Source organism: Sarcophilus harrisii, chromosome 1 (assembly GCF_902635505.1).
Source record: "Sarcophilus harrisii chromosome 1, mSarHar1.11, whole genome shotgun sequence".
Classification (NCBI taxonomy): domain Eukaryota; kingdom Metazoa; phylum Chordata; class Mammalia; order Dasyuromorphia; family Dasyuridae; genus Sarcophilus; species Sarcophilus harrisii.
Genome location: NC_045426.1, coordinates 519,216,676 through 519,243,050, shown reverse-complemented (window position 1 = coordinate 519,243,050; position 26,375 = coordinate 519,216,676). Strand labels below are relative to the sequence as shown.

General features: G+C 34.0%; 1 protein-coding gene across 1 annotated transcript in view; it reads left to right on the top strand.

Annotated features, from left to right (window-relative positions):
* RTTN (rotatin) overlaps positions 1–26,375 on the top strand; it is a 213,390-nt gene that overhangs the window by 79,059 nt on the left and 107,956 nt on the right. Inside the window, exons 24-27 of the mRNA XM_023496275.2 lie at positions 3,098–3,286; positions 3,868–4,107; positions 10,863–11,007; positions 17,452–17,606. Of these exons, the coding sequence (XP_023352043.1) occupies positions 3,098–3,286; positions 3,868–4,107; positions 10,863–11,007; positions 17,452–17,606 (729 nt within the window). The remainder of the gene's footprint in view (positions 1–3,097; positions 3,287–3,867; positions 4,108–10,862; positions 11,008–17,451; positions 17,607–26,375) is intronic.

Here is a 26,375-nt window from a genome sequence, read left to right as displayed (position 1 = left end):
TCGAGTATGTTTGTATATCCATAATGTAGGATACCTGCTCAAGGGGTTAATCAGGATAGTATAAAGAATGACATTCATAGCATATGAGAATTGGTTGAAGAAACTAAGGATAGTTAGCTTAGAGAAGAAAATTCTTAGAGATGGTAACTTTAATTAAGTATTTGAAAACCTATTCTGTAAAATAAGAATTAGATTTGGTCACAGAGCAACAAAATTTGGAGTATTGATTGAAAATTGTAGAAAAGCAGATTTAGGCTTATTTTTGTATCTGGAGATACAAATAAAGTCCCTACCCTTAAAGAGTTTATATTTTATTGGAGGAAAACAAATACCCAAAAGGAATAGAAAAACAGGTGTAGGAGGCGGGGGTTCAGGTACAGTTCTGAAGCCAGGAACTGGAAGGGGATAGATTAGCTTGGGTTATTCCACAAAATGAAGACTCCAGAAGGAATTCATCAATGGGAGAAGGAGTGTGCTTTTAAAGGAGATGGTTTAGGTTGAAAAGGCCAAAAGGGTATTCCAGGTTGAAGAAGTATGAGGCATTAAAGGAAATTCTAGGAGTGATAGCATGATGTTGAAGTCTTGAAGCTAGGAATAGGTCTGGGAGACAAAGGAAGTCCAACTTGGATCTCTTCACAAAATGGAGACTTCAGGAGGAACTTTTTAGCAAGAGTTCCAAGTTCTAAGAAGTAAGTGGAATGTGCAATTTTAAAAAGTAATGAATTCCTTATTAGTAGAACAAAGACTAAGTGTCTATTTGATGGGATATTTTAGAGGGAATTCCTATTTAAGTACTACATCTATCCCGGGAGACAGCATGTACATATGTAGGTATTTGCAAAGTAGCTAATTCAATTCAATAAACATTTGTTAAAGAGCCTGCTTGTGCCAGGTACTATGCAAAATTCTAGGAATACAAATAAGAAAAAGAAAGGTGGTCATTTCTTAAGAGATCTTTCAATGTAATGAGGCAAAGATAGCATACTAGCTGGAAGGCAGAGGGGGTTGATACCAAGAAGTGGTTGGTGTGAGGGATCATGTTCTGTGGAATATAAATATAAAAGATAATTTAAAAATATTTGTTCGGATAAAAAGTAATATTAGTGCTGACAAGATACTAGCAGCTTGGAACATCAGGAAAGACTTCATGCAACATGGTATTTGCTTTGAAGGAAGGTAGGAATCCTAAGAGGCAAAGTGGTGAAAGAGTGTATTCCTTGTAAGGGAGACCACAGATGCAAAGGCATTGAATTTGGAATGTTGTACTTGGTTTATATAAGAAGGTCATTTGACTAGACTGAAGTGTGTATGAAGAGAAGTAATACATAGTAAGTTTGGAAAAATAGACTGAAGATTTTTACTGGTGGTTGTGAAAGTTTTTACTGATGATTCCCATATATATAAATGTACATAAAGATGGATTTTTAGATAAAACGTTTACTAAGCTCTTATTATATGTTGGACAATGTGGGCTAATCTTTGGGGAATATAAATATAAGCAAGCAAGGAGCTTTCAAGGAGCTTATGTTCTAATGGAGTAAGATAGCATTTATTGGCAAATCAGAGTAGGAATTAGGAAATAGTATTAGGAAACCAGAGTAAATGACAGTGTATGGAAAAGTGGCTAGCAAAAAGGAGAGGAAGTCCAGAAAGTTGAGTGTAAGTGAAAATTGTTACTTGTATATCTTAAATTGCTACAGCATGCTCCTGATTAGATGGGGACTCTAAGAAGGCCTGAATACTTAGAAAAAAAAACAAATCTGAATGCTGGGAAGTTGAAGGTGTTGTCAGCAAAAAAACATATTAACATGCTAATAATTTTTTTTTTTTTTCAGTTTTGCTACTTAAGTCCATAGATCTACTTGAAGAGTTCTCCCTTTGGCTTTTCAGGAACCAAGGCTGAGAATTTTCCCAGCATACTCATGTTGTACATCTATTTTGAATTTATGAGATTCAAGATATATGCCTAAACTTCATTTCTGTGAGATGACTTTGTCTCAGTTTTTCTCAAATAGGAAGTTCTTGAGAATTAAATATACCTTCAACACTATTTCTTAACCTCAAGTTGAAATATAAATTCTTTCAGCTTTTCAGAGGCAACAAAAGCATAAAAACTTATTGCTTATCTTCTGATAGAAATGTTAATGGAGAATGAGATAGTCAAAGAAAAAAAGGTAATAGAGTGAGACAGAAGAGTAGACTTGGGCAATTTTTAAACAAATAATCAGTTTGCAAAATTAATAGCCTCTGAATAATTGATTGAACTATGTTGTAAATAAATGGCTTGTCCAGATTTCAAAAAGTTAGGTTCTTATGTTTATTCTATGCTTGAATTATTGCATGACTATAAGAACCAAGTAATAATAATTTGCTGTATTATATACAGTATGGAATTTGAATTAGGAAAACCCATGTTCCAATCCTATGTCTTCTACTTTCTCTCTTTGTGACCTTAGAAAAATTGCTTATGTTACTTTTTTGCTGTGACAACTCCTTTGGACTTCCCTAAGTCTCAGACACACTGCCTTCTGAGATGGTTATATTTTTTTAATATTTTTTTATAGGGGAGATACCTTGTTTGATGGAATTGTAGAGCTTCTTCATAGTATAGAAATCACTTAAGACTTCTCCCCATTTTTAGATATATCACCAAATCTAGAATCTCAAAGCCTATTTAATTTAACATGTCTCTGAAAAAGAATCATTTCTAAAATAGTAAAATTAATTATCGTTTTACTTTGACATTTGTATTATGAATTTTAATATGTGTATAATTACCCCTGAAGTCAGAAATTATGTAAAGAATAGTCTTGTTCTTTGTTTTCCTTGAAATATGACTTGGGAAGTAGTTAATGGATTTGTATTTTTTCAGTAACAGTAATTCATTGGATCACATATTTTGAGTTAGGTTCAAATGTTTTGGGGGAGTCTTTTAAAAAATGTACTGTTGATTAACCTGGTACTGAGTAGTGTTTTGGAGTTGAATTCAAGTGATTGACTCCCCTTTTGTGGTATGTCAATTTTTAAAAATATTTGAGTAGGGGCATGAAGAAAGTGATGGAAAGTGGATTAAGTTTTGTATATACATTTTCTTTAGGTATCATCTTCCAGTTCATCTCCCTGGTCACCATGCTGTCAGCCCTCACTATGTGGTTTTGCCATTATCTACTGATTGCTTGTCTTTGAAGCCTGTGTCAGATATGTTGAGAATAGCTTGGAATTTGTCTCGGTGCCATGGAATTGATAACCTGCTGAAAGAGTTAAACTCTGAAAATGAAACCCAAGAGTAAGCTATTATCATTTGTTTAAAAAACAATTCGTATTTTAGTGAGTTATGATTATTTTTTTCCTTCTAGATTTTATTTTTTGTTCAGTTATTCAGGGTTGAGTATTTTCAATAAAAGTTCCTAATTTTCACTTGGTTTCAAAGTATTAGATATTCCTCTTTATTTTAAAACTTGATTTTTATGTATTGTTGCCCTTCCTGAAATGCTAGCAAATTTAAATAAAAAATATAAATGCACAGATTATCTAAAATTGAGTAGTGTTGATAAATGTTTAGATCTCCTTAATAAAATAAATAGATATTTATTTTTAAAGCATTATTCAGTCAAAGGAATATCACTTTATCATACGATTATGAGAAAGGATAAAGAGAATGAAACATAAGTGCTAGTGTATAGCTCTAAACTTTCTACACAGCTACTATTTTGCCTTTCCTTAGGCTCTAGACTTCTAAATGAAGAAAATTAACTAAGGCTCATGATTACAGATGTTACATGCATAAGAAAATTTGAATTTTCTTTCTTAGTGTTGGGGGGAAAATAAATGGTCAGTTAATTTTCTGTATGGATTTTCTTTTTTCAGAGTTTTAACCTCACTGAAGTTATCTACAGAAGACCTCCTTACTCTAAAGATTACACACACATATAGTGGATTGGAAGATTGTCGTTCTTCTATTATTCAAGCTGAAGGCCATGAGGGAGTCAAGGCTGCTGTCACTAGAATGAGCTTATACCTTTTAAATGACAGACTTTCTTTCAAGGGTGTTGACGGCCCTTGTGGTGCTGTCTTAAAGACTTCTGCTTGGCAGCAAGAACTAAACAGGTCAGTTAATGTCAAGACTTCTAGTTATAAAGGCACAACAGATTATTTTTGTCTTTAGCAATGAGTCTTTGAAGGAAATATTTTGTTATTTCACTGTATATCTCATAACAAGAATCTTTTTCATTGTTATTTAAAATGTAGCAAAAAATAAATAAATCAAGGTGAAAGTTTGTGTTAAGCAGTGGTAAACTAATTTAAATTGGTTGGCTGTTTGACCTCATAGAAATTACTGGGACTTGACTTGAATATAGCTATGGAATTCCAAATTCAGAGGCTGTAGATGAAGAAGAAGAGGATAAAGTTACATGTGAAAATGTTTCATTGTTCAGGTGTCTTCAGTTGTGTCTGATCTGAAGATATGCCCATAAAATAATCTGGCAACCAGAGAAGGCAAGCTTTGTGGAAAGCATTTAGATGTGGTCAGTGGAGTTAGAAATAGAGGTGGTCTTGGTATTAGATACCGCTGTAGACTATCTAGACAACAAAGGAAATAAATGAGTCTGGGAAACGGATCATAATCCAGGTACTGAGCCACATTTAGGAGAGATGAGAGACTTCAGTTATTTAGATGTCTGCTAGTTTTCTCTTTTCCCAGAGCAGAACAAATACTTTCTTGACTCACTTTAATGAAAATTTCATTCTTCAGAATGTGAAGGAACCAATAAAGATAAATCTAATTTTCTACAACTAGAACGAAACTGGCTGCTTATATGGGAAAGGGAACTTTTTTTCTCTTGCCAGAGTCGTCCTATCTATCTATCTATCTATCTGTCATCTATGATCTATCTATCTATCTGTATCCATTAATTTATTATTTATTGCTTTATGAATCATGTTGGGAGAAAAGAGAAAAAAAAAAAACAACAGAAAAAAGAAGTGAATATAGCATGTGTTGATTCACATTCAATCTCCATAGTTCTTTTTCAGGATACAGATGACATTTTTTATCCAAAGTCTATTGGGATTGTCTTGGATGAAAAGGGAACTTTGTGGAGAAATGATCCTTTGGGATTGAAGAAAGCTAGAAATAATTGGACATGTACTCTAGTTTTGGGACAGCTGATTTCAAAGACTTCTGATGAAGAGACAGAGAATAGTACTTGGATTCAGGACTATTTAAACACTTAATAACTTTGTGACCTTGAATAAGTAGCTTTTCTCAGCTGAGAAATTGAGGTCCATAGATATTAAATGACTTGCCCAATATTGTAGTAAGTATAAGAATGGGATTTGAATTTAGGTCTCCAAATACCAAATACAAAAATATTTAATTTATTATGAAAACTGCTTACAACCACATTGTATCATATGTGCATTTGGAGTAAGATAAAAGTTTTCTCACCTGTAAAATGGGGGATAATAATGGGAACTACTTCAGAGGATTGTTGCTATTTTATGAGGTTGTTGTAAAACACTTTACAATCTTAGTGCTATATAAATGGTAGCTCTTACTATTATGACAAATTTTGGGAGATTTGGTTAGAGAATAATTCATCTGTAAGAAATTTAATAGTTTTAGTGGACTACAAGTTCTATGTTGGTCAGTGGTATGCTGTGGTGTACCTCTCAAAAAGTAAATGTAGAATGTTTTAGGAGAAGCAATGTATCCTGGAATAAAGTACTTATGGTTTCATTGCACTCTGCCTTGGTCAGATTCCATCTACTGTATAGAATTTATTTCCGGGTATTTTATTTAAAGAAGGATTTCAGTAATCAGGAAAGTATCCTAAGCTGTTGAAAGATCTCAAGTTCATGAATTTGAACCTTATAAATATTATTGGAGTATATTGGGTATATTTACTCTTGAGAAGGAAAAATTTAAGTAGGGTATTGTTATAGGTTCCTTCAAGTGTTTTTTTAGGGTTATTGTGTAGAATATGGATAAGATTTCTTTGACTTGGCACAATAGAGGCTGAAGTAGGAACAAAGAAGCAACTTTAGGTATGATGAAAGGACGGTCAGTATTACAGTTAAATAGGAATGGGCTGAATTAGTTAACTTCTCTTCACTATAGCTTTTCAAACAAAAGCTGTGTAATCACTTGTTAGGTAACTTTATAAGTATTCTGTTTCAGTTAAATGTTAGATTAGATAGCCACTATGGTCCCTTTCAATTTGGAAGTTTTGTAATTTTGCGATATTGTTGAACTTTTATAAAAACTATTAGTTTCTGATAATTTTGTTCATTTCTTCTCCTTGGATCTAACATCTAATAATAGTATTTTATTTGTTATCAACATGTGAATAAATTTCACTATCCTCTATTAATGGATGAGCAATACAAAGTATATATTATGTTAACAGGTCTGTTTCACAAAATTACTCATTAAAAAGTACTTTTTTTTTTACTAGTCTTAATTCTATGAAATGATTAGAATTGGAATTAGATCCCCTCTGACATAGAGGGTAAACCTTAAAATTTTTAATTTTTTACTTTAAAAAGTCTAGTAAGAAACTTTCATTCCTTATCTGTTCTATAAGTACATATGATAAACAGTTTTAAAAATTTTCCATGTTAAATTAAAATTTTTTTAAAAAATGCATTTGGATTTAGAGGATCTAAATTCAAATCCTACTATTCTGCTTATTATAATTTTAGTTAAGTCATTTAACTTCTCTGGGCATTAGTTTCTATATCTACAAAAGGAGGAGGTTGTACTAAATGAAATCTAAGGTCTATTTGCTTGAAATCAATTTAAGAATATTTTTTAAAGTATTAAATTAAAATTTTTAATTAACAAACATTTTCTTTCAATTCTGTTTTCTCTTTCCCAATAGTTCCTTTCTCTCAAAACTCAAAACTCCCTCCCAGTACCCTGGAAATAAAGAAAAACAAAACCCTTACAGAAGTATACATCGTCAAGCAAAACAAATTTTCACACTGACCATGTTCATAAAATATATCTTATTCTTTACTTTGAATCTATCACCTATCTGCCTAGAAATGGGTTGTATGCTTCATCTTAAGTCCTTTGGAATCATTGGCCATTGCACGGAGTTCTCAGGTCTTTCAGATTTTTTGTATTTATAATGTTTTTATTACAAATTGTTCTTTTGGGTCTGCTCACTTCCTTTCTCATTATCTGTATACTATAATTTGTTAGGTCATTCACCAAATGATGTTCATTCCTTTATTTTCCTAACAAAAAATTCCAATTCTTTGCCATTACAAAAAAGAACTTTTATGAATACTTTAGTGCTTTTCCTCTTTCTTCTGTCTCTTTGTAGCATACACCTAATTGTGGTATCATTGAATCAAAGGACATAAGCACAGTTCAGTAACTTTGGGAGCATAGTTCCAAATTGTTTAGCGGAATATTAGGACGAAGAATGTTATGTTAAAATTTTTTATGGATAATTGTTCATCCTTCAGCTTCTTGGATTCTTCAGTATCTTGGGTTTCTAGTTAGGCTGTTAAATGTATATGGTTAAAATATGCTCAGGTTCTTACATAAACTTAAAATATTACCATTTCCAAGGAAAATTTTAAAGAGTAAAATCCATTACTGTATGTTGAATGTACTTTCCCATTTTCTTCCTATTTTAATATCCCAGGAGTGTTAAAAACTATCATCTTAGAGCAGCAGTTACCAAAATGTAATTAGCGAGTTATTGGGAGGGGTTCCAAGTAGTCTCAAACATATTTTTACTTATTGCCTTGTTTTTATCTTACATATACCTATAAATTTAAATATTTGATTGATTAATTTCTTCTTGGCTTGCAATATTTTTTTTCTTTTATCCTTAACATTGGAAATTTTAATTTATATATGTAGACTTGTTATTGTTGATTAGTTATTTTTATCTAATTTTCTTTCCATGTTATTCTTTGTGATAAGAGATGGCTCTCTAAGAGAATAAGAAGTAAAGATATATTAGAAAGTATGGAATTGAAAACTCCTTTTGAATAAAAAATTTGATTAGGTTTCTAAAAGATTTATTGGCCTCCCTGAAAATTGTTTCATGAAATTTTAAAGAAAACTGCCCAGAACTACTAGAACCAAAGGGAGAAATGTAAAGGCGTAATCCACAATTTACACACTTAAATAAAATTCAAAACTTAACAAGTCTTCTTTCCATAGCTCTGATACATCTAATTTTTTAAGAAAATGTTTTGATATTTGATATTTAAGTCATTTCCATTTGGCTATATGGTAACATATGATGTAAGATACTTAACTAAACTTAATGTGTCAAAAAACTTTGTGTACTAGGAAGTTCTTCATCAAGTAATTCATACTGTCATGTTTATCAAACATTTGAATTCATTTGTTTCTAGTTCTTCTTTTTATGAAATCTTTCCAGTGATTTACTTCTTAAATTTTAAAAATCATACCACATAATTTTGATAACAGCTTTAGAAGATAATTTTAGGTCTTATCCTTTCTATTCCTTCCTTTCTCCTTTCCATTTTTTTCTTTCATTTATTATTTGTGATTCTATTCTTTCCTTTCCCCTTTCTGTTTTTTTCTTTCATTTATTACTTGTGATTCTAGGACCTTTTTTTCCTTGCTCATGATTTTGTTACTATGCCACTATTACAGTTCTGCAAAGTAGCTCCTTGGTGGGTGGATTGATAAAGCACTAAGTCAATGAAATAATTTTGCTAATATTATTTTTCTTATATTTGTTCTGCCTAGACATGTGTACTAAGTACTTCATCATAGTTCTTTTTTCTTTTTTTTACTATGAATACATAATACACATATATACTTACATATTCTTATGTGCAAATATATATGTATGTGAGTATATATGTATATGTGTCATACTATTTGCTCACACTTGTCTCATTTTTTTTTGTTTATTCTCTAGTATTTTCTAAATAAACAATATCATTCACAAATAGATATAGTTTTGTCCTCTTTAGTTAGTCAGCAAGTCTTTATTAATGACTTACTATTTGCTTGGTACTTTAAAAGAACCAGGAATTATAAAAAAGACAAACACCATCTCTACTCTTAAGAAGCATGCGTTTTAAGGGGGAAGACAATATTGAGTTTAGAATTACATAGAGTTTGTGTTGTGACTGATTGAGAGGATAATTGTACTCTTAAAAGTATTAGAAAAGCTGGGAAGATGAGAGAGTTTCGGTGAAAAGATAATGAGTTCTGTTTTGACATATTATATTTGAGATCCCTATAAGACATCTAGGTCAAGGGGCCCAAGAGGTCATTGATAGTGTATAATTATAGCTCAGGAGAGAGATTAAGGATGACTATATAAACCTGGAAATCATGTGCATAGGGAGCATATCTGGACTCATGGGAATTAATATAAATATCAAGTGCAGTAGTATAGATTGAAAAGAAAAGTAGGCTCAAGATAAAGACTTGATAACTTTAGTAGCTATTGCATGATGAGGTTGGAAGCCAGCCTGCAGATGCTTTAAAAGACGGATAAGAGAAGTGGAAGCACTGAAATTTTCAAGGAATTTAGCCATGAAAGGGGAGAAAAAATATGTAGTATAGATGGCAGGGGAAATAGGATCAAAGAAAACTTTTTTTTTCTAAAGGGTGAAGGGGATTTGCATATGTATTGCATATTTATAATTAGTATAGCTATAGTTTAAAATTGAAATGGGGAGAATAAAAAGGGAGGCCATGACATCAGGGCCTCATAAAGAGGATTTTGCCTTGGCAACATGGGTTGACTCTTAGCTAATAGTGCAAGATAACTGAATGGTGTAAGATGAGGAGGGAGAAGGATTGATGAATGGTCTTAATTTTTTCAGTGAATTATATAAGGTGATGTCCTCAGTTTAGAAGGGAAAAAGAAATGCTTTGAGTGAAAGTAGAGTGGGATTCAGTAGTAGATACAAGAAAATTTGGAATAGCTTCAGTGACAGTGGCATAGCAAATGTTTAGGGGAGGAATTGGATGTTTACTTTGTTGCAGTGAGTATTTATTGAGATTAGATAACTTAAATTTGTAATAGTTTTGTGATGTCCTCCAGTTTACTTCAGCAGTGAATAGAAGGAAATGTAGCATGTAGTGAGAATAATCCTGAATTTTGTTTTGGCAATCCATGATTGAAGATAGTTAAAGAGGGAAATAGAGTTTTAGCATGGAGTTGTATTGGTTTATGAAGGACTTAAATAAGGGAAAGGAAGCATATAGAAAGTTTAGGGGTGATAGCTAGGGAAAAAACTGAATAATGAAGGGAATGGAGGTCACAGGGAAAATGTAGGTCACAATTTGTGGTTATAATGTATAAGAAAAGAATGATAAAAGATAATTAATAGATAAAGGGCTATCAGAAGTTACAAACAAATATGTGAAACATTGGTTGGTTATATCAGGGTAGGACGTCTACAGGTAAATTGGTCTTATCCTTTACTATATATCCTTGGTTCTGTAGGTGCTTAAATTTCTCTTGTTTTATTGCCATTTTTGACATCTAAAACTCTATCAGAGTTTTAGTGACAAGGAAAAGGGAAATTTTTGCTTTATTCCTGTATTTATTGGAATTTTTCTATAATAAATTTTAGATATTTGTATTATTTTTTGTATTTGTTATTTCCCAATTCCAAAATTTCCCATTTTGATTTTAGAATATCTTTCATTATTTTGAGTTTTAAAATGTATCACAATTCTGAAATTATATTTTATGCCCAGGAAATAGCTAATCATTTATAATTCAGTTTCTTTAGTATTTTGTACCATTAGAATGCCATTTGTATTTTTCATAGATTTGGTGCTTTTTTAATATTTAAAGAGAAAGCAAATGAAACCTATGTTATGGTTTGCATTACAGGTTTCTACAAATACTTCCTGCTTGTCCTGAAGATGAGAAGCTTCTGGCTGATATTATGTGTTTTATAAATAAGTTACTGAAGGAACATAGGAATTCTCCAGTTATAGAATTTCTAAATTGGATTCTGGAAATAGTCCTTAAACAGGTAAGATTTTGTATATGAGATAATTTTTTTTTTTTTAGGTTTGATGTAATCTCTAAAAATTACTGCTATTACTGGAAAATGAATAATTTATGGAATTTTGCTTAATGAATTTATCTTCTGTAGTCTAATTAATACAGACCTGGTAGTGATTTTGCTAGGTTAAAGGGTATGCATGGTTTTACAATCCTTGAGCATAATTCTGAATTGTTCTATAGAATGGTTGATTCAGTTCACAGTTCTACCAACAGGGCACTAAACTCTCATTTGTCCACATCCCCTCCCACATTTATCATTTTTTGTCCCATTAGCCAGTATAATAAGTATAAGGAATTGTTTGGAATTGTTTTAATTTGCATTTCTCCAGTCTGTAGTAAATTAGACCATTCTTTCATATGGGCCATGGCCAGCTTGTATTGCTTCAGCTATAAACTGTTCATATCTTTTGATCATTTATCAATTTGGGAATCTCTCTTGTTTTTATAAATTTGATTTAGTTTTCTTTGTTTGAGAAATGAGGCCTGTATCAGAGAAACTTGCTTCAAAATATTTTTTACAATTACTTTTTGCTAATTATATTTCCTTCAGTCTTCCTCCTTTTACCCTATTCTAGCCTGTTTATTCATTCTCTCCTTTCACCAGTCCCTCCTCAAAAGTGTTTTGCTTTTGACTACCTCTCCAATCTGTCCTCCCTTTTCTCACTACTTCCTTCCTCCCCCATATTTCTCTTATTCTCTTCTTCTCCTACTTTCCTGTAGTATAAAATAAATTTTTATACCCAAATGAGTGTGTTTATTATTTTCTTTTTGAACCAGTTCTGATGAGAGTAAGGTTCACTCATCATCATTACCTTTTTGATCTTCCCCTCCATTGTAAAAGCTTTTTCTTCTTTTATGTAAGAAAAATTGTCCCATTCTGCCTCTTCTTTCCTTTTATTCTTAATATATTCTTCTTTTACTCCTTAATTTGAATAAATGGATTCTTTAGGATTCTCTATGTACTAGTCTTCATGTTTATGAATTAGGAAGAACCATAATGAGTTGTTTACAGTTTGGAGAAACATAAGTTTGCATCCCACCTCTGACATTTAATACTCCTAATAATAGCAATAGCATTTATATAGTGCTTTAAGGGTTTTAATGCATTTCACAATTATTTCATTTTATCCTTAACAATCCTGGAAAGTTAAGTGCTATAATAATACACCTAATAATAGAAAATAATTTTGATTTTACAGGTGAGGCAAATGAGATAGATTGAAGTTAACTGAGTGGTCCAGGGTCACCAAACCTTTAAAAATGAGAATAATGAAATCTGTAGTTACTTGGGAAGCCTATGATGAGCCAAATGAATACAACAATGTATATGAAGTATTTTGAAGGCCGTAAAGTGCTGTATAAATGTTAGTAGCTATTATTAATTATAAAACTGTTTAGCGTGTTTATATGCTAATATCTCACTGAGGTGTATATAGAATTAGAGAAGAGCAGAAGGGTTAGGGAAATAGAGCTGAGGGAGATTAGGATAGGAACTTAGGTTTTAGTTCTTATTATAGACAATAGAATTAATATGGAGATAATAACATTTGCCCTCATAAACATTTCAACTTTTAAGTACTTCAAAGTTCTTTCCAGCTCTAAATTTATGATGCTATAACCCTAAGATTCATATATTAAAGAGCCTGCAAAAAAACCCAAATAAATAAAATAAACCATAAAAAACCTATCAACCTAATAAATAGCAGTTCCTAAGGAACTATTATCCTTTCAAAAATATCATGTGTAGAAAAAAACAATTTTAAGAAAATAATGTTTCTTTTTCCCTCTGTAGTCTGCTTTTATTTTTTGAAGAGGTAATTTCCATTTAAACATATTTTAATCAAGTGATTTGGATAGTTTATGTTTAAAACTATATCTTATCTACATAACAATGTTAATTTTATATCTACCATATATCCTTTTATACACACACACACACACACACAGAGCACACATATACACACATAAGAAAGAAATGTAAGGAATTTGTGAGCAAATTCCACTACAAGAATAATCAGAGACAAAATATGTTACAAAAATTAATTTTTAGAAAATTAAAATGGGAGATATAGAGGGCCAGAACTCTGGAGAAATATACTTGAAACAAGGATACTTACAACAAGGTGTTAACTCAGTGAAATTGATGAGATGATGGTTCTTTAGTATACATATACTTAGTACTTAGCATGGTGATGTCATGGTTATCTAGTTCACACATAATCAGTATATTGTAATGATATAATTACAATAAGGGCTAAGAAGGACTGGAAATGAGACATTCTATCTTTGACTATCCTCCTAGTGGCTCTCCTGCCTCCTGCACTCCTCCACTAAGATCAAGAATGAGTCAGTCAGAGTTTCAGAGTTAACAGACTATGAAGCAGACAGACTGTGGAGGAGAGACTGAGTAAAGGAGAGTAGGTGAGAGAGTATGTGCTCTAGCTGAATTCACACTAAAGACTAGAGACTAAAGAATAAAGACTTTAGACTCTATTCCTGAATATCCTCATGGTGACTATCCTGCTGAGACCAAGACCTGTCCAGAGTTCCTCCATAAAGCTAGCCCGAACATTACAGGGTGACCTGATCCACCCTTTGCTTTAGAAAAATAACTTAATCAACAGACACAAATGATATTTTTGACATTTAACATTTGACATTTAGGTGTTAAGAAAACACCTAACTACTGATACATGTCATTCTTGAATCAGCTAACTATTTAATCAAATCATCAAATTGTTAAAAAAAATCAAAACCAACAGCAAGTTGGAAGAAAGAATAAAAAGGAAAAAAAAGAAATATATGCTTTTAAAACATTTCCATCTTGATGCATTTAATCAAGCTATTGTTTCAGGGGCATCTTAGCATAATAGTTAGGGGAATTGGCCTAGAAACAAGGACATTCTAGGTTCAAGTCCTGTTTTTTCATTCATATAAATAGTTAAATAGACCTATCATCTCATTAACGTGGGCATTTTATCCACTAATGATAATCATATCATTACTGCTTTACCTGTCCATCCTGTGTTACTCTTATGTCTTCCCATAAATTTGCCACTCAAAAAGGTGGCCGTTTTTTTGATTTTTGAAGGGATGTCTGTAGAGCATATAAACTATCCAAAGTTATTTCTCTTGATTTTGTCACATTACTGGCCTATTTTTCCTCCCCTTCTCCCTTTCCCTTCTCTCCCCCTTCCCTCCCCCTCCTCAGCATGTTAATATCAGAGGTGCTTAATAGATACTTAATTGAATACTTGAATAACTCTGTAGCTATTAATAAGCATTAGGTGAGGGATAAAAAATATACTTGCCAAATATGTTCTTCACTGTCAGGGGGGAGATCTAGATACAAGTTGAATAGAACCTTCTGATATAAATTGTAGTGTATCAAAGAAATAGTAAAAGCAAAATTATATTGCACATATGTGTATTTATATGTGTAAATATCCTATATATACTATTGGTATATTTTATATTTTATACCATATATTATTATTAGTGTGTGTGTGTGTGTGTGTGTGTGTGTGTGTACACAGTGGGCTGATAACATGTTGAAGTATAAGTACTATATTTCACAATATAAATTTTGATTTGAAAGCATAATCATATTGGTTAAAGGCACTCTCCAATAGCATTTTCACCAAATTCTTTAGATTTCTGGTTTTTTTTATTTGTTTATAACTTCTTAAAGTAGTATTTACTAATGTTTTGTTTATTTTAATTTGTATAATGTCAAGGACTTCTGTATACTTTTAGTTCATTCCCAAGGCAACTCTTAGGATGTTAGGAATAATAATGAATTTGAGAACCAGTATAGTAATATTAGGAAATGCCCAGTGGTTTTACAATTAGTAAATGGCCCGAGATGACACAAACAAAAGGAAGCAGATAATATACTTAGGCAAGAGGAAAGCTTATGAAAATTTTATTAAAATATCTCTGTATCTTTCTAAATCATTTGGAAAGACCAAAATGAGAAAGAAGAGATTTAAAATAGTGATGGAAGTAGTACAATTAGGAGGATTGTTTCAACAATGCTACATATAAAAAAAAATCCTATAAAAATGTTAGAGTAGCAGAAGATGACTTCAGGCATATTTAATGGAAATATTAGAACATTACTGATTGATTGATAAAACCTGAAGAAAAATAATGAGATAGAGGAGAGAAGGGATAACATAAACTCTTGTATTACACATTCCTATACATGTATTATGAAGAGACATTAGTATATGTATACAACATGTTTACCCTTATTTAGAATTTACTTATTTTACTTAAATTTATATGGATGGATATCATATTTAACAATAACTGAACATTTTGAATCTCATAGTAGTGTATTAAATGACTTCAAAGTTGTTCTAAATATTTTAATTGTAAAAATGTTATTTTTTTTGAGATTACACAGAATTGCAAAATAAATAATTCTAGACTTTTTTTAGGCTTCATTTTCACTCAGAGTTCTCTGAAAGCATTTCACCTTCTAAAATTCTCTTGTTCATTGATGAATGTGAAATTTGATACAAAGAGAATAAATAATGTGTGCATAAAGATAATGTGCCATGATTATTGAAATCACTATTTTTGAGGTCAGCAGTGAAAAAATAATGACTCAAGTTGGATGGTTTAAATTAGGATTGAATATTAACGTTCAAAGACAAAGACTTCAAGATTGAATAAATGCTTGTGATCACTGGGCACCAGTTAGATTAATCTGTTTCTTTCTTTGCATTGTACCTGAGAAAAGATAATTCATTCTTTCTTAGACTTACTACACCTAAGGTTAATTTAATCTGAATTTTAATATACAAATTTTAGCTATGTTAAAGACTAAAATACTTCATTTTAAAAGTGGTCTTTCTAGGTACATAGCATAAGCAATAAACATTTTAAAGTATAATCTCATTGGCTGAATGCCATTATGAGATTTATCTATCTTATTTTCTTGTCCCCTTTTCCTTTTGCCTTCAATCTTTCCTGACATTAGGGTCTTTTCCAGTGAGTCCCATCTTTTCATCATGTGGCCAAAATACTTAAGCTTTATCATCCAGTGAATTAATTCCAGTGAATTATTCATTTTCCGGTGAATAGCCTGAATTAATTTTCTTAAGTATTAACTGGCTTAATCTTCTTGCTGTCCAGGGGACTCACAAAAGTCTCTCTTAGCACCACAGTTCAAAAGCATTAATTCTGTGGGACTCAGTTTACCATAGTTCAAAATCATTAATTCTGTGGGGCTCAGTTTACCATATAATCCAACCATACATCCAAGCCATACATTGCTACTGGAAAAACCATGGCATTGACTATACAGACCATTTTCAGCAAAGTGAAAATGTTTTTTAATATGTTCTCTAGATTTACCATAGCTTTGCTTCTTTTAATTTCATGACAGTTGTCATGTGTGATCTTGAATAAGTCACTAACGTCTTCGAGCCCCAAACTAAGTTTCAGAACAGGTGCAGTTGTTCATCGGGAATTCCCTATACCAAAGAAATCATAGTACAGTTAGCAGAAATATTAGAAATAAGCTAGAACTTTTTCTTCTTCCATTCCCACTCTTTTCTTAAAGGAAACCTCAAGAATGTTATCTCATTACAAAAATGATTTCATTTATTCAAAAAATTTTAAAATTTTAGAGGTTAAGGTAACCTTAGAGTCCAGTAGAACTGGGAGTGAACCAAGATCTTATAATACTGACACCAATGTTTTTCACTATTCCACATTCCTAGCATATTGCTACATTTTACTTTTTAGCAATGTACAAGGGTAGCTAGGTAGTACAGTAGATAGAGTGTCAGGTTTGAGGTTAAGATGATTTAGTTTTATCTGTTCAAATATGGTCTATGACATTTACTAGCTATGTGGCCCTGGGCAAGTCATTTAGCCCCATTTGTCTCACTTTCCTTATCTGTAAAGTGAGCTGGAGAAGGAAATAGCAAACTATTCCAGTACCTTTGCCAAGAATATCCTAAATGTGGCCATGAGGTGTTAGACACGACTGAAAAATAATAGAACAGCTACATGCATATTTCTGTCTAGCTCTCTATTTAGACAAAATAAAAAAGTGCTGTCTCTCTCTCTATTCATTTATTCAGGTCATAATATAACATACTGAGGTGTCATAGCATGTTTAATATATTGTTTTTATAACAATAATATAATTAATAGTACTTAAAAATACCAAAATGTTGGTAAATCTATTAAATTGTTTAGACAATTTTGGTATTGGTTTCATAGAAATGCGTAATTTTAAGCAGCATTTAAACGAAAAACACTTTTGTCATAAAATCTGTAGCTATTTTGCAGTAAAAGTTTTTGTGTGTAACTTAATTTTACAAGCATGAAAAATAACTTGAGTATATAATTATCATTTTACATGTCTTTTTCAAAATTTGAATTTTAGAATCCAAATCCACTCTTAGAGCTCCTTGGGCCATCAGAAACACAAGAGCAAGAAGAAGCAGCTGACACTCAGACCACTATCAGACAACGATTACGAAAGGAACTGATGACTTTTTTTAATAACTTGCTACTCATATTCATGGATGTAACAGACAGGTAGGTACTATTTATAAAGATGCATTCATATTTTTAGAGCTTTAGCAATAAGGTTTTTTACTTAAAGAATTATAAGTTTTCAATTTGAGGAAAAATAAGTTTGTGGCCTAATATTCTATTGCATTGGTACGGTTATTTTGGTCATATGTGACAAAGAGATGGTATGAAAATAATTCGTAATCTAAACTTAAGGTTAGATGAAACCTTCCAAATCATCAGTCTGAAATCCTTATTTTAGGAGATTGTTTTAGATTTTCCTAAAATGCTGAAATCTCTATTTATATCTCAACTCAAGTTGTTTATGTCTTCATCATTTCCATGCATGAGCCAAACCAGGTTAAGAGTCTCAGGGGACTCAAAATATTTGGTAAATTAGGGGGATATCTACCCCAGGTATGTAAATATTTCCCCTAGCAGAATGGGCAGATGAGAACAACTTGTTCCAATGGCCTTGAAGGCAGCTGAAGCAGGTTCTGCGGAGAATGTAGTTTGGTTAGACATTGAAGATTTGAAGGTCATCTACTAGTCATCTTGACTTTTGTTTTACTACTAGAATCTGATGATTCTGGAAGAGAGAGTGAGACCACCATCTAAGTACTACTCTACCTCACTTAAATCTAATTAAAAAGACATCATTCATACCATTTTTCCATTTTTCCATACTTTTAGAGATATCTTCATCCCAAAAATTCATGTGAACTATTTGTGACTGAGCTAAGAGCCTTTCAAGCTCATATTGGTCTGATCAGCCACACTCAGATATATTATATCTTGACCCTAACATAATAATCCCATTTTGGTCCTCTTTGAGAACAAAGGACAATCACTAATCACTTGGCTTCACAGTTGAATAATCACCATGAATAGTTAGATGGTTATAGCAAAAGGAATGAACCTATATATTTCCTGTCATGAACTTCTGTTTTGTTTATTCAACCAGGAGTATAGTGTTAGTTAGCATTTATCAAATGTTTAAACAACAATTAGAATCCTTGTTTTCTTTCCCAGATTTAGCTCTTAAGAATTGTTGGGGGATTTTGATTTCTATAGGAAGAAAGAAATGGTAATATATAGTATATGGTGGTTTTTGTGAGAGTTATAGCCTCTTGAGAAGAATAGAAGTAATATGCAGTGATCAAAATGACAAGGTAAAATGAGATGAATAGACTTTATTTAATAAATTGCATTTCATCTGTATTCTTGTGTCTTGAATGTTAAATAAATTAAATCTTGTCTTCACAGAAGATTTAAAAATTCTAGTTTCTGTGGAAGTAGAAGGTATAGATAATTGGGGGCTTATGAACAGTTAAAATATTCATAAATCTCATTAAGCTGACATCTGCTTTACAAATAAGCAAGTTTGCCTCAGCAGTCTACCATGTGGATTAGCTAAAGAAGTTAAATGTAAAGAAGCCAAAGGACTTTATTTTTTATAAAAAATGTAGCATCCCTTAAGGCTACTCTAACTGCCCACCTCTTGGTGGCCACAACTAGGCCAGCTCATCTGCCTTCAGCCTCCAACCCAGATCGCACAGAGACAGGCTGACCAGGAGGGGCAAACATTCTGTCTTTATTCAGTCATCCTCTCAGTGGGGGTAGCAGGAAGCAAGAGAGCAAGAGCATAAGAGAGCAGATTCTGCTTAAAGCTGTCTATTTATACTGCCTCTCTTCTGGGATTGCCTGTGCCCAGCCCACTCAGAACTGCATAGGGGGAGCCTTCAGAAGGAAGGCTTCTGGAGTTAGTGCTGTGTCCCAGGAGGAGATCTAGCGAGAGGACACACCCCTTTCCATCTCAAAAAACCTATAGCACTTCCTTAACTCCTGCCAAACGTAGTCTCTTGCTTCAAAGGCCAAGTTCCTTTTTATGTCTTGCAGTCACCCTACAAACTGATGTGGCACAGGCTCTGTGGCACATCTCAAAGAGAGAGCAGTACTTCATTACCCCTAATAACTCCCTCTTTTTTATTAATAAGACTGAATGTTCTCATGTTGACAAATGAGAAGTTCTTTCCTAAGTACCTCTATAGAATTTTTTAAGAATACATATAAAGCATCCTAGCAAAGTAGGCAAAAGCAAAAGAAGCAACAATACAAAATGGCTACATAGAGCCCATATGATACAATAGAAGGGGATGAGAAAGGAAGTATGTTGAATCCAATCATTAAGCCAGTCTGTCAAGGGTAGTCATCTCCCTGCTATGGCACTGTTTCAGGTGTTTCCTGGGTCCTCTCCTTCTCTTCTTCCTTGGCCCCTGTTTTAATAGGGGCAACTTTGCTTGTTCTTTCTGGAATCTAGCAGCTTGCCTCATCAGGATCTGCAAGACATAACTATCCTAGCCCTCTCCAAAGTACTAAGGATGGACCTTGCCAATGTCCTTCCTCATCCTTCCAAAGGACCTTTTGAATGTTCTCCAGCACTTGAAGTATTGTTTTCATGGGGCTTAGTTTTCTGTCTTGTCAATAAGATTGTGCCAAATGTATCATTCTTGGAGTGGCCAGTATCCCTGTCCAGAAACAAAATACTGTAGATATATAAGGCTTTATACACATCTGCCTGTGTGGGCCATTGGGGATTCTGTCTCCTTCCTGCCCCTTTCTGTTTAACAAAGGTGGCCTTCAATGTGGTATGGGCCCATTCCACTAGAGCCTGACCCTGTGGATTATAGGGAATCCCTGTAACATGTTTAATGGCAGACATGGCAAGGAAGGTGACCATTTGATTTGAGGTATAATCTGGCCCATTGTTGGTCTTTATGGTATTAGGAACTCTGTGAGAGGAGAAGCAACTGTACAAACATTTAATGATTGAAGGAATGTTCTCATGGGAGGCCACTGTGACCCAAAGGAATTTAGAAAAGGTATCAATACATATGTGAATGGCCACACGGCTCATTTGTGTCATATCCATTTGCCACAAATCATTGGGGAATAAATCCTTGAGATTAACTTCTTTACTAGTAACTCTATTACTAGGAAAAATTGAACACACTGAACACACTGCTTCACTATCTGCTGAGCATGTTCCCACGTGAGGCCATAAAGGTGATATAGAGAATTAGTGGGTAAATAGAGAAAGTCATGTGCACATTCAGGGAGTGTGGTGATCATGAGAAGGGAGCATTGTAAAGTATGGTCTGCCACTTTATTGCCAGCAAATATGCCTCCTGTACAGCATTGGTGAGAGTATACATGCAGGACGTAAATGGGATGTTTCCTAGTCTGTAAAATCAGCTGCAATTCAGCAAGAAGGTCAGCAATTGAAGAATTCTGAGTTTGTAGGACAGTATCCTCAATGCCTCTGAGCACTTGGACAGCATATATACTATCTGATATCATGTTAATGGGCTGAGGGTATCTTTTACAGGCCTGGAGAATAGTGGAAAGATCATTTTTGGGGTGGATTCATAAGGAGTCTCTAACACCAACATCTCTTTTGAGCACTCATGATAAATTGAGGCCTTGCGGTTCTTAGCGGCATCAGTAAAGATGTTTGTGCCTCATACAGGCTCATCAACAATTGTTTTACAAGGGAGCTGTACCATAATATGAGAAAGCAAGGGAAGGAGTAAGCATGTAGAATGGGGGCTTAGTGTAGTCCATTGAGCACAATATACCCATGGCCAATAAGCTTGCCTCATGACTTCTCTAGTTCTTGGTTCAAATACAGTAAAAGTCTTTTCCCTGTTAGATGAGAAGCTCCTTTTACTGCCTCAAGAGCAAGTTCTCCCAGCATTTCAATATGGTTTGGTAATATCTTCTATGATCTTGTCACATACACATATTCTAAAATTTTACTACCTTGATGTAATACTGTGAAAGGACTTTTGGTCTGCTAAAGAGACCTCTACAGGAGGTAGTTTCTCTCACTGTTTCAGATTTAGAAGCAAGAACAATGATCTTATGAATTTCATCCTTCACAGAGGAGGTCCATTTACAAGGGGAGTTGAGATCAGACTCTCTTTTCAAGATGTCATATAAAGGCTGCATCAAAGAAATAGGAATAGGGGCATGAGCCCTTAACCATTGAATTTATCCAACTAGTTTCTGAAATAAGTTCAGAGTATTCACCTTGTCTAATTGTAAGTTAGGTATCTGATTAATAACTGTAGAAGTCCTCATGCCAAGCCCCAGGTAAATGATGGGATAGTTATGTTGGATCGTTTCTGGAGCTACCACCAGTCCATGTTGAGTGAGAACAATTATGGTGTCTTTAAGCGGGGTAGAGAGATCTTTCCCACTACTCGTTAATAACAGTATATCATCCATATAATGTAGTATTGTGGCATGAAGTCATGACTTCCTGATTGGCTCTAGCACTTGCACTATGTACATCTGACACAAGATGGGACTAAAACACATCTCTTGGGAGAGAACTTTCCATTGGTAACGCAGATCAGGCCCTGTTTTGTTTGCAGAGGGAGTGGTAAAATCAAATCTTTTCTTATCCTCTAGAGCCAGAGGGATGGAGAAGAAACAATCTTGTATGTCTATTACTGTATCTGGCCAGCCAGTAGGTACTAGATTAGGAGATGGCATGCCAGGCTGTAGAGCTTCCATAGTTTCAATAGTAGCATTAACAGCCCTAAGGTCCATTGCCATTCTGAATTTCCCAGATTTTTTCTTTATGATAAATACAGGGCTATTCCATAGGATTGACTTTAGTTCTATATGTCCAGCCTTTAACTGTTGTTGCACAAATTTCCCATAAGGGTTGGGCTTTGTCCACTGAGAAAGGCCATTGAGGTACCCAAACTGGGGTGTTAGATTTCCATGTTAATGGTGTGGGCGTGATATGAACGATGACGCCCGACACCCAATAACCCCAATTAAAAATCCTCTGGAGGTGGTATATAAACTGAGGCCCGACAAGCCTTCAATATGTCCCTGTCCCATAGATTGTACCTGAGACCTGTGACCACCATGGGTCGGAATATCCCCCCTGTTTGCAAACTGCCAGGGCAGATCTTCTGCTGCAACCCCTTTAGATATAGCAGTTGCAAGGGCATCCATTTGAAAGGCACTGGAGCCAACATTCTCACATCTCTTTCTAATCTCTTCCAGGCCAGCCTCCCCATCTACAGTGAGCATGGCCTTCTGGCAGTTAGTGTTAGCATTATCCCATGCCAATTCCTGTATATGGATTCTGGAGGCTTCTTTTCTGCCCACTGAACTCTCAACAGCCGCCTGTAAGCAGCCACAAAATCAGGAAAAGGTTCAGCTGGGCCCTGTTTAATTTTAGTCATTGAGGGCCTCTGCTTTCCAGCAGCTTGAATTTTGCTAAATTCTCATTGGGCACACTGGGACACAGTGGCATATACTGCTGCATCATGTTACATTTGACCCTTATTTCTTTCATACCTTCCAGCTTTCTGTATTATTTGTCCTAAACTTGTCTGGGAATCTCCAAAGCCTCCACAAGGAGGCACAGAGGGAGCGGACGGGAGACATATCTACTCAGGGAGAATGGGGAATGGGGGAGAAGGCTATGCCTTAGAGACAGAGGTAACCTTCCCACTGTTCATTTTCTCCTCATTCATCTTATCACCATCTTTGTTCTTAGGGTCATATGTCCCTCTGTTTACTTCCTCATTCCTCATCTTATCCCTGCCTCCTCCTGTTCGGTCATATTCACTTCTTGCTTCTTCCTCACTACCTCCTCCTTTTTCATTCATCCACCTCCTTGTCTTCTTGTTTACTTCCTGATTCTTTCCCACACCTAACTTCTGCCTGCTCCATTTTATGGGAGAGGCTAGTCCTGGTGAGTGCTGGTTTACAATCCTCATTTGTTTTATGACCCTCATTTGTTTTTTTATTTTTATTTTTTTAATAGCCTTTTATTTATAGGTTATATATATATAGGTAACTTTACAGCATTGACAATTGCCAAAACTCTTGTTCCAATTTTTCCCCTCCTTCTCCCCACCCTCTCCCCCAGATGGCAGGATGACCAGTAGATGTTAAATATATTAAAATATAAATTAAATACACAATAAGTATACATGACCAAACCATTATTTTTCTGTACAAAAAGAATCGGACTCTGAAACATTGTACAATTAGTCTGTGAAGGAAATCAAAAATGCAGGTGGGCAAAAATATAGGGATTGGGAATTCAATGTAATGTTTTTTAGTCATCTCTCAGAGTTCTTTCGCTGGGCATACTGGTTCAGTTAATTACTGCTCCATTGGAACTGATTTGGTTCATCTCATTGCTGAGGATGGCCAGGTCCATCAGAATTATGACCTCATTCGTTTTATGATTCTGCGTTAGCACTTCATTATCTACTTTTAATGGATTGGGGCTTGCACCTTTTAAAAGCGCTTCTGATCACTTGATAAATGATGTGATGCCATTCTGGGATGGCTTCCAGTGTTACCTTGTCATAGGAAGCCATCTGATTACCTACTACCTCCCACTTTTTAAAATCAATTTCCAATCCTGTTTGGTTTACTATTCTATAAACTTCTTTCTCTAGCACCTCCTGGTCTGGGACCCTCACTATACTTTATCCCATACCAAATATTCCACTAACTAAAGTAGAGTTCTGTCTCCCTTTTTACCCTGTAAACCTGCTACAAGATGGGGTCCTAGCTGCATGGTCCCTGTTTGAGCACCACTTGTAGCATCCCTTAAGACTACTCTATCTGCCCACTCCTTGGTGGCCATGACTAGGCCAGCTCACTTGCCTTTGGGGTCCAACCTGTATCTCAACGAGACAGACCGACCAGGAAGTACAGTCATTTTGTCTTTATTCAGTCATCCTCTCGGTGTGGGTAGCAGGAAGCAAGAGAGCAAGAGTGCAGGAGCGTAAGAAAGAGAGTCTATTTATGCTGTCTTTTCTCCAGGGTTGCCTATGCCCAGTCCACTCAGAATTGCATAGGTGGAGCCCTCAGAAGGGAGGCTTCTGGAGTTAGTGCTGTGTCCCAGGAGGAGACCTAGCAAGAGGACACACCCCTTGTCATTTCAAGAAACCTGTAAGAGTTCCTTAACTCCTCCCAAACACAACCTTCTGCCTCAGAGGCCAAGCCTCTTGTCCAAGAGGACAAGAAAGTTTTTACCTATGTCTTGAAAGTGAACAAATATGACATAGGAAGATATTTGAATGTTGGACTTATTTGATAATATGAGGTTCTTCATTGAGTAAATTTCATCTTTGCAGGTTGCAGATTTTTATACTCCTATGACTAGTGATGTAAATTCTTAGATACAATCAGATGAAAAGTCACCCATTAATGGTTAGATGATTGCTACAACTACTGAATGGAAGAAAGGGAATCAGAAGAATTAGGCAGATTTGGAAGATGTATACAATAATGTTTTGTTGGGTTTTAATTTAGTATTTTATTTTTCCCAGTTACATGTAAAAACAATTTTAAACATTCATTTTAAAAACTTTGAATTCCAGATTCTTTCCCTTTCTTCTTCCTCATACCCCTTCTTATCACCCCCATTCCCAATGCAAATGCAAGCAATTTGATGTGTTATACATATGTAGTCATGCAAAACATTTCTATTATAGTCATGTTGTGAAAGAAAAGATAAACAAAAAAAAAAGCCCTTCAAGAAAAATAAAGTAAAAAAAAGTATGCTTTAATTTGTATTCAGATATAATCAGTTCTTTCCTTGGGTATGGATAGCATTTTTCATCAACAGTCTTTTGGAATTGGATCATTATATTGCTGAGAATAGTTATGTCCTTCACAGCTGCTCTTCTTATAATATTGTTGTTACTTTGTATATAGTATATTTCCCTTTTTGTTATCTTATGGAATTCTTTCCAGGTTTTTTTCTGAGAATATCCTGCTCATCATTTCTTATAGCACAATAGTATTCTAACACAATTACATATCACAACCTATTTAGCTATCCTCCACTTGGTGGACATCCCCTTAATTTCCAATTCTTTGCCACCAGAAAAGAGCCACCACAAATATTTCTTGTACATAAAGGTCCTTTTTCTTTTTTTGTTTTTTATTTCTTTGGAGATAGAAACCCAGTAGTGGCATTGCTACAACAAAGGATATGAAAGGTTTTATAGGCCTTTGGGCATAGTTCCAAATTGCTTTACAGAATGGTTGAATTAGTTTACAACTCCACCAACAGTGCATTAATAATCCAGTGTTTTGTACTAAAAAATTATATCTGAGCCAACAGCATTTGAAATTTTGGATCATAGCTTCATGTATAGTAATGATAGACTCTGAGAGTCCGAGATTGAGTATACATAATAAAAGTTCTTTAACATGGGTTTGCTTAGTATCTTGAGAATGTAATAAAGAGGCCTTTAAACTGAAAATAGAGAGCTAGCTGTACATATAAAATGGCCTGCATAGTTCTTACAAGTCTGGTGCTGTAGTGATTATCAAGTACATTATAGAAAGAGAAGTAAAAGAAATGTTTAGTAACTCTTGGGAGACAATATTAAAGAGAGATAGAATCCATGGTTTTAGATATCTTTACAGAAATACATAATTTGTAAGTAATTAATAGTATTCTAGAGGACTTGCTACTAGGAGGAAAATTTAATAAGGATCTTAGTGGAGTATATATATATATATATAGCACTCCTGACTAGACTATAGCTCATGAAAGATATATCTTAATCACAAAGAACAGAATATATAAAAGTAAGGGTAAGAGATAGGGGTTAATAGCATAGTATATTAAGAGCATATATAGGAAATCTAGGAGCTATAGTGGAGAAACTTGATGGAGAACATTTGGGTAATGATTATTGAAGGAATATGAAAAGAGATATTTTGAAAGAT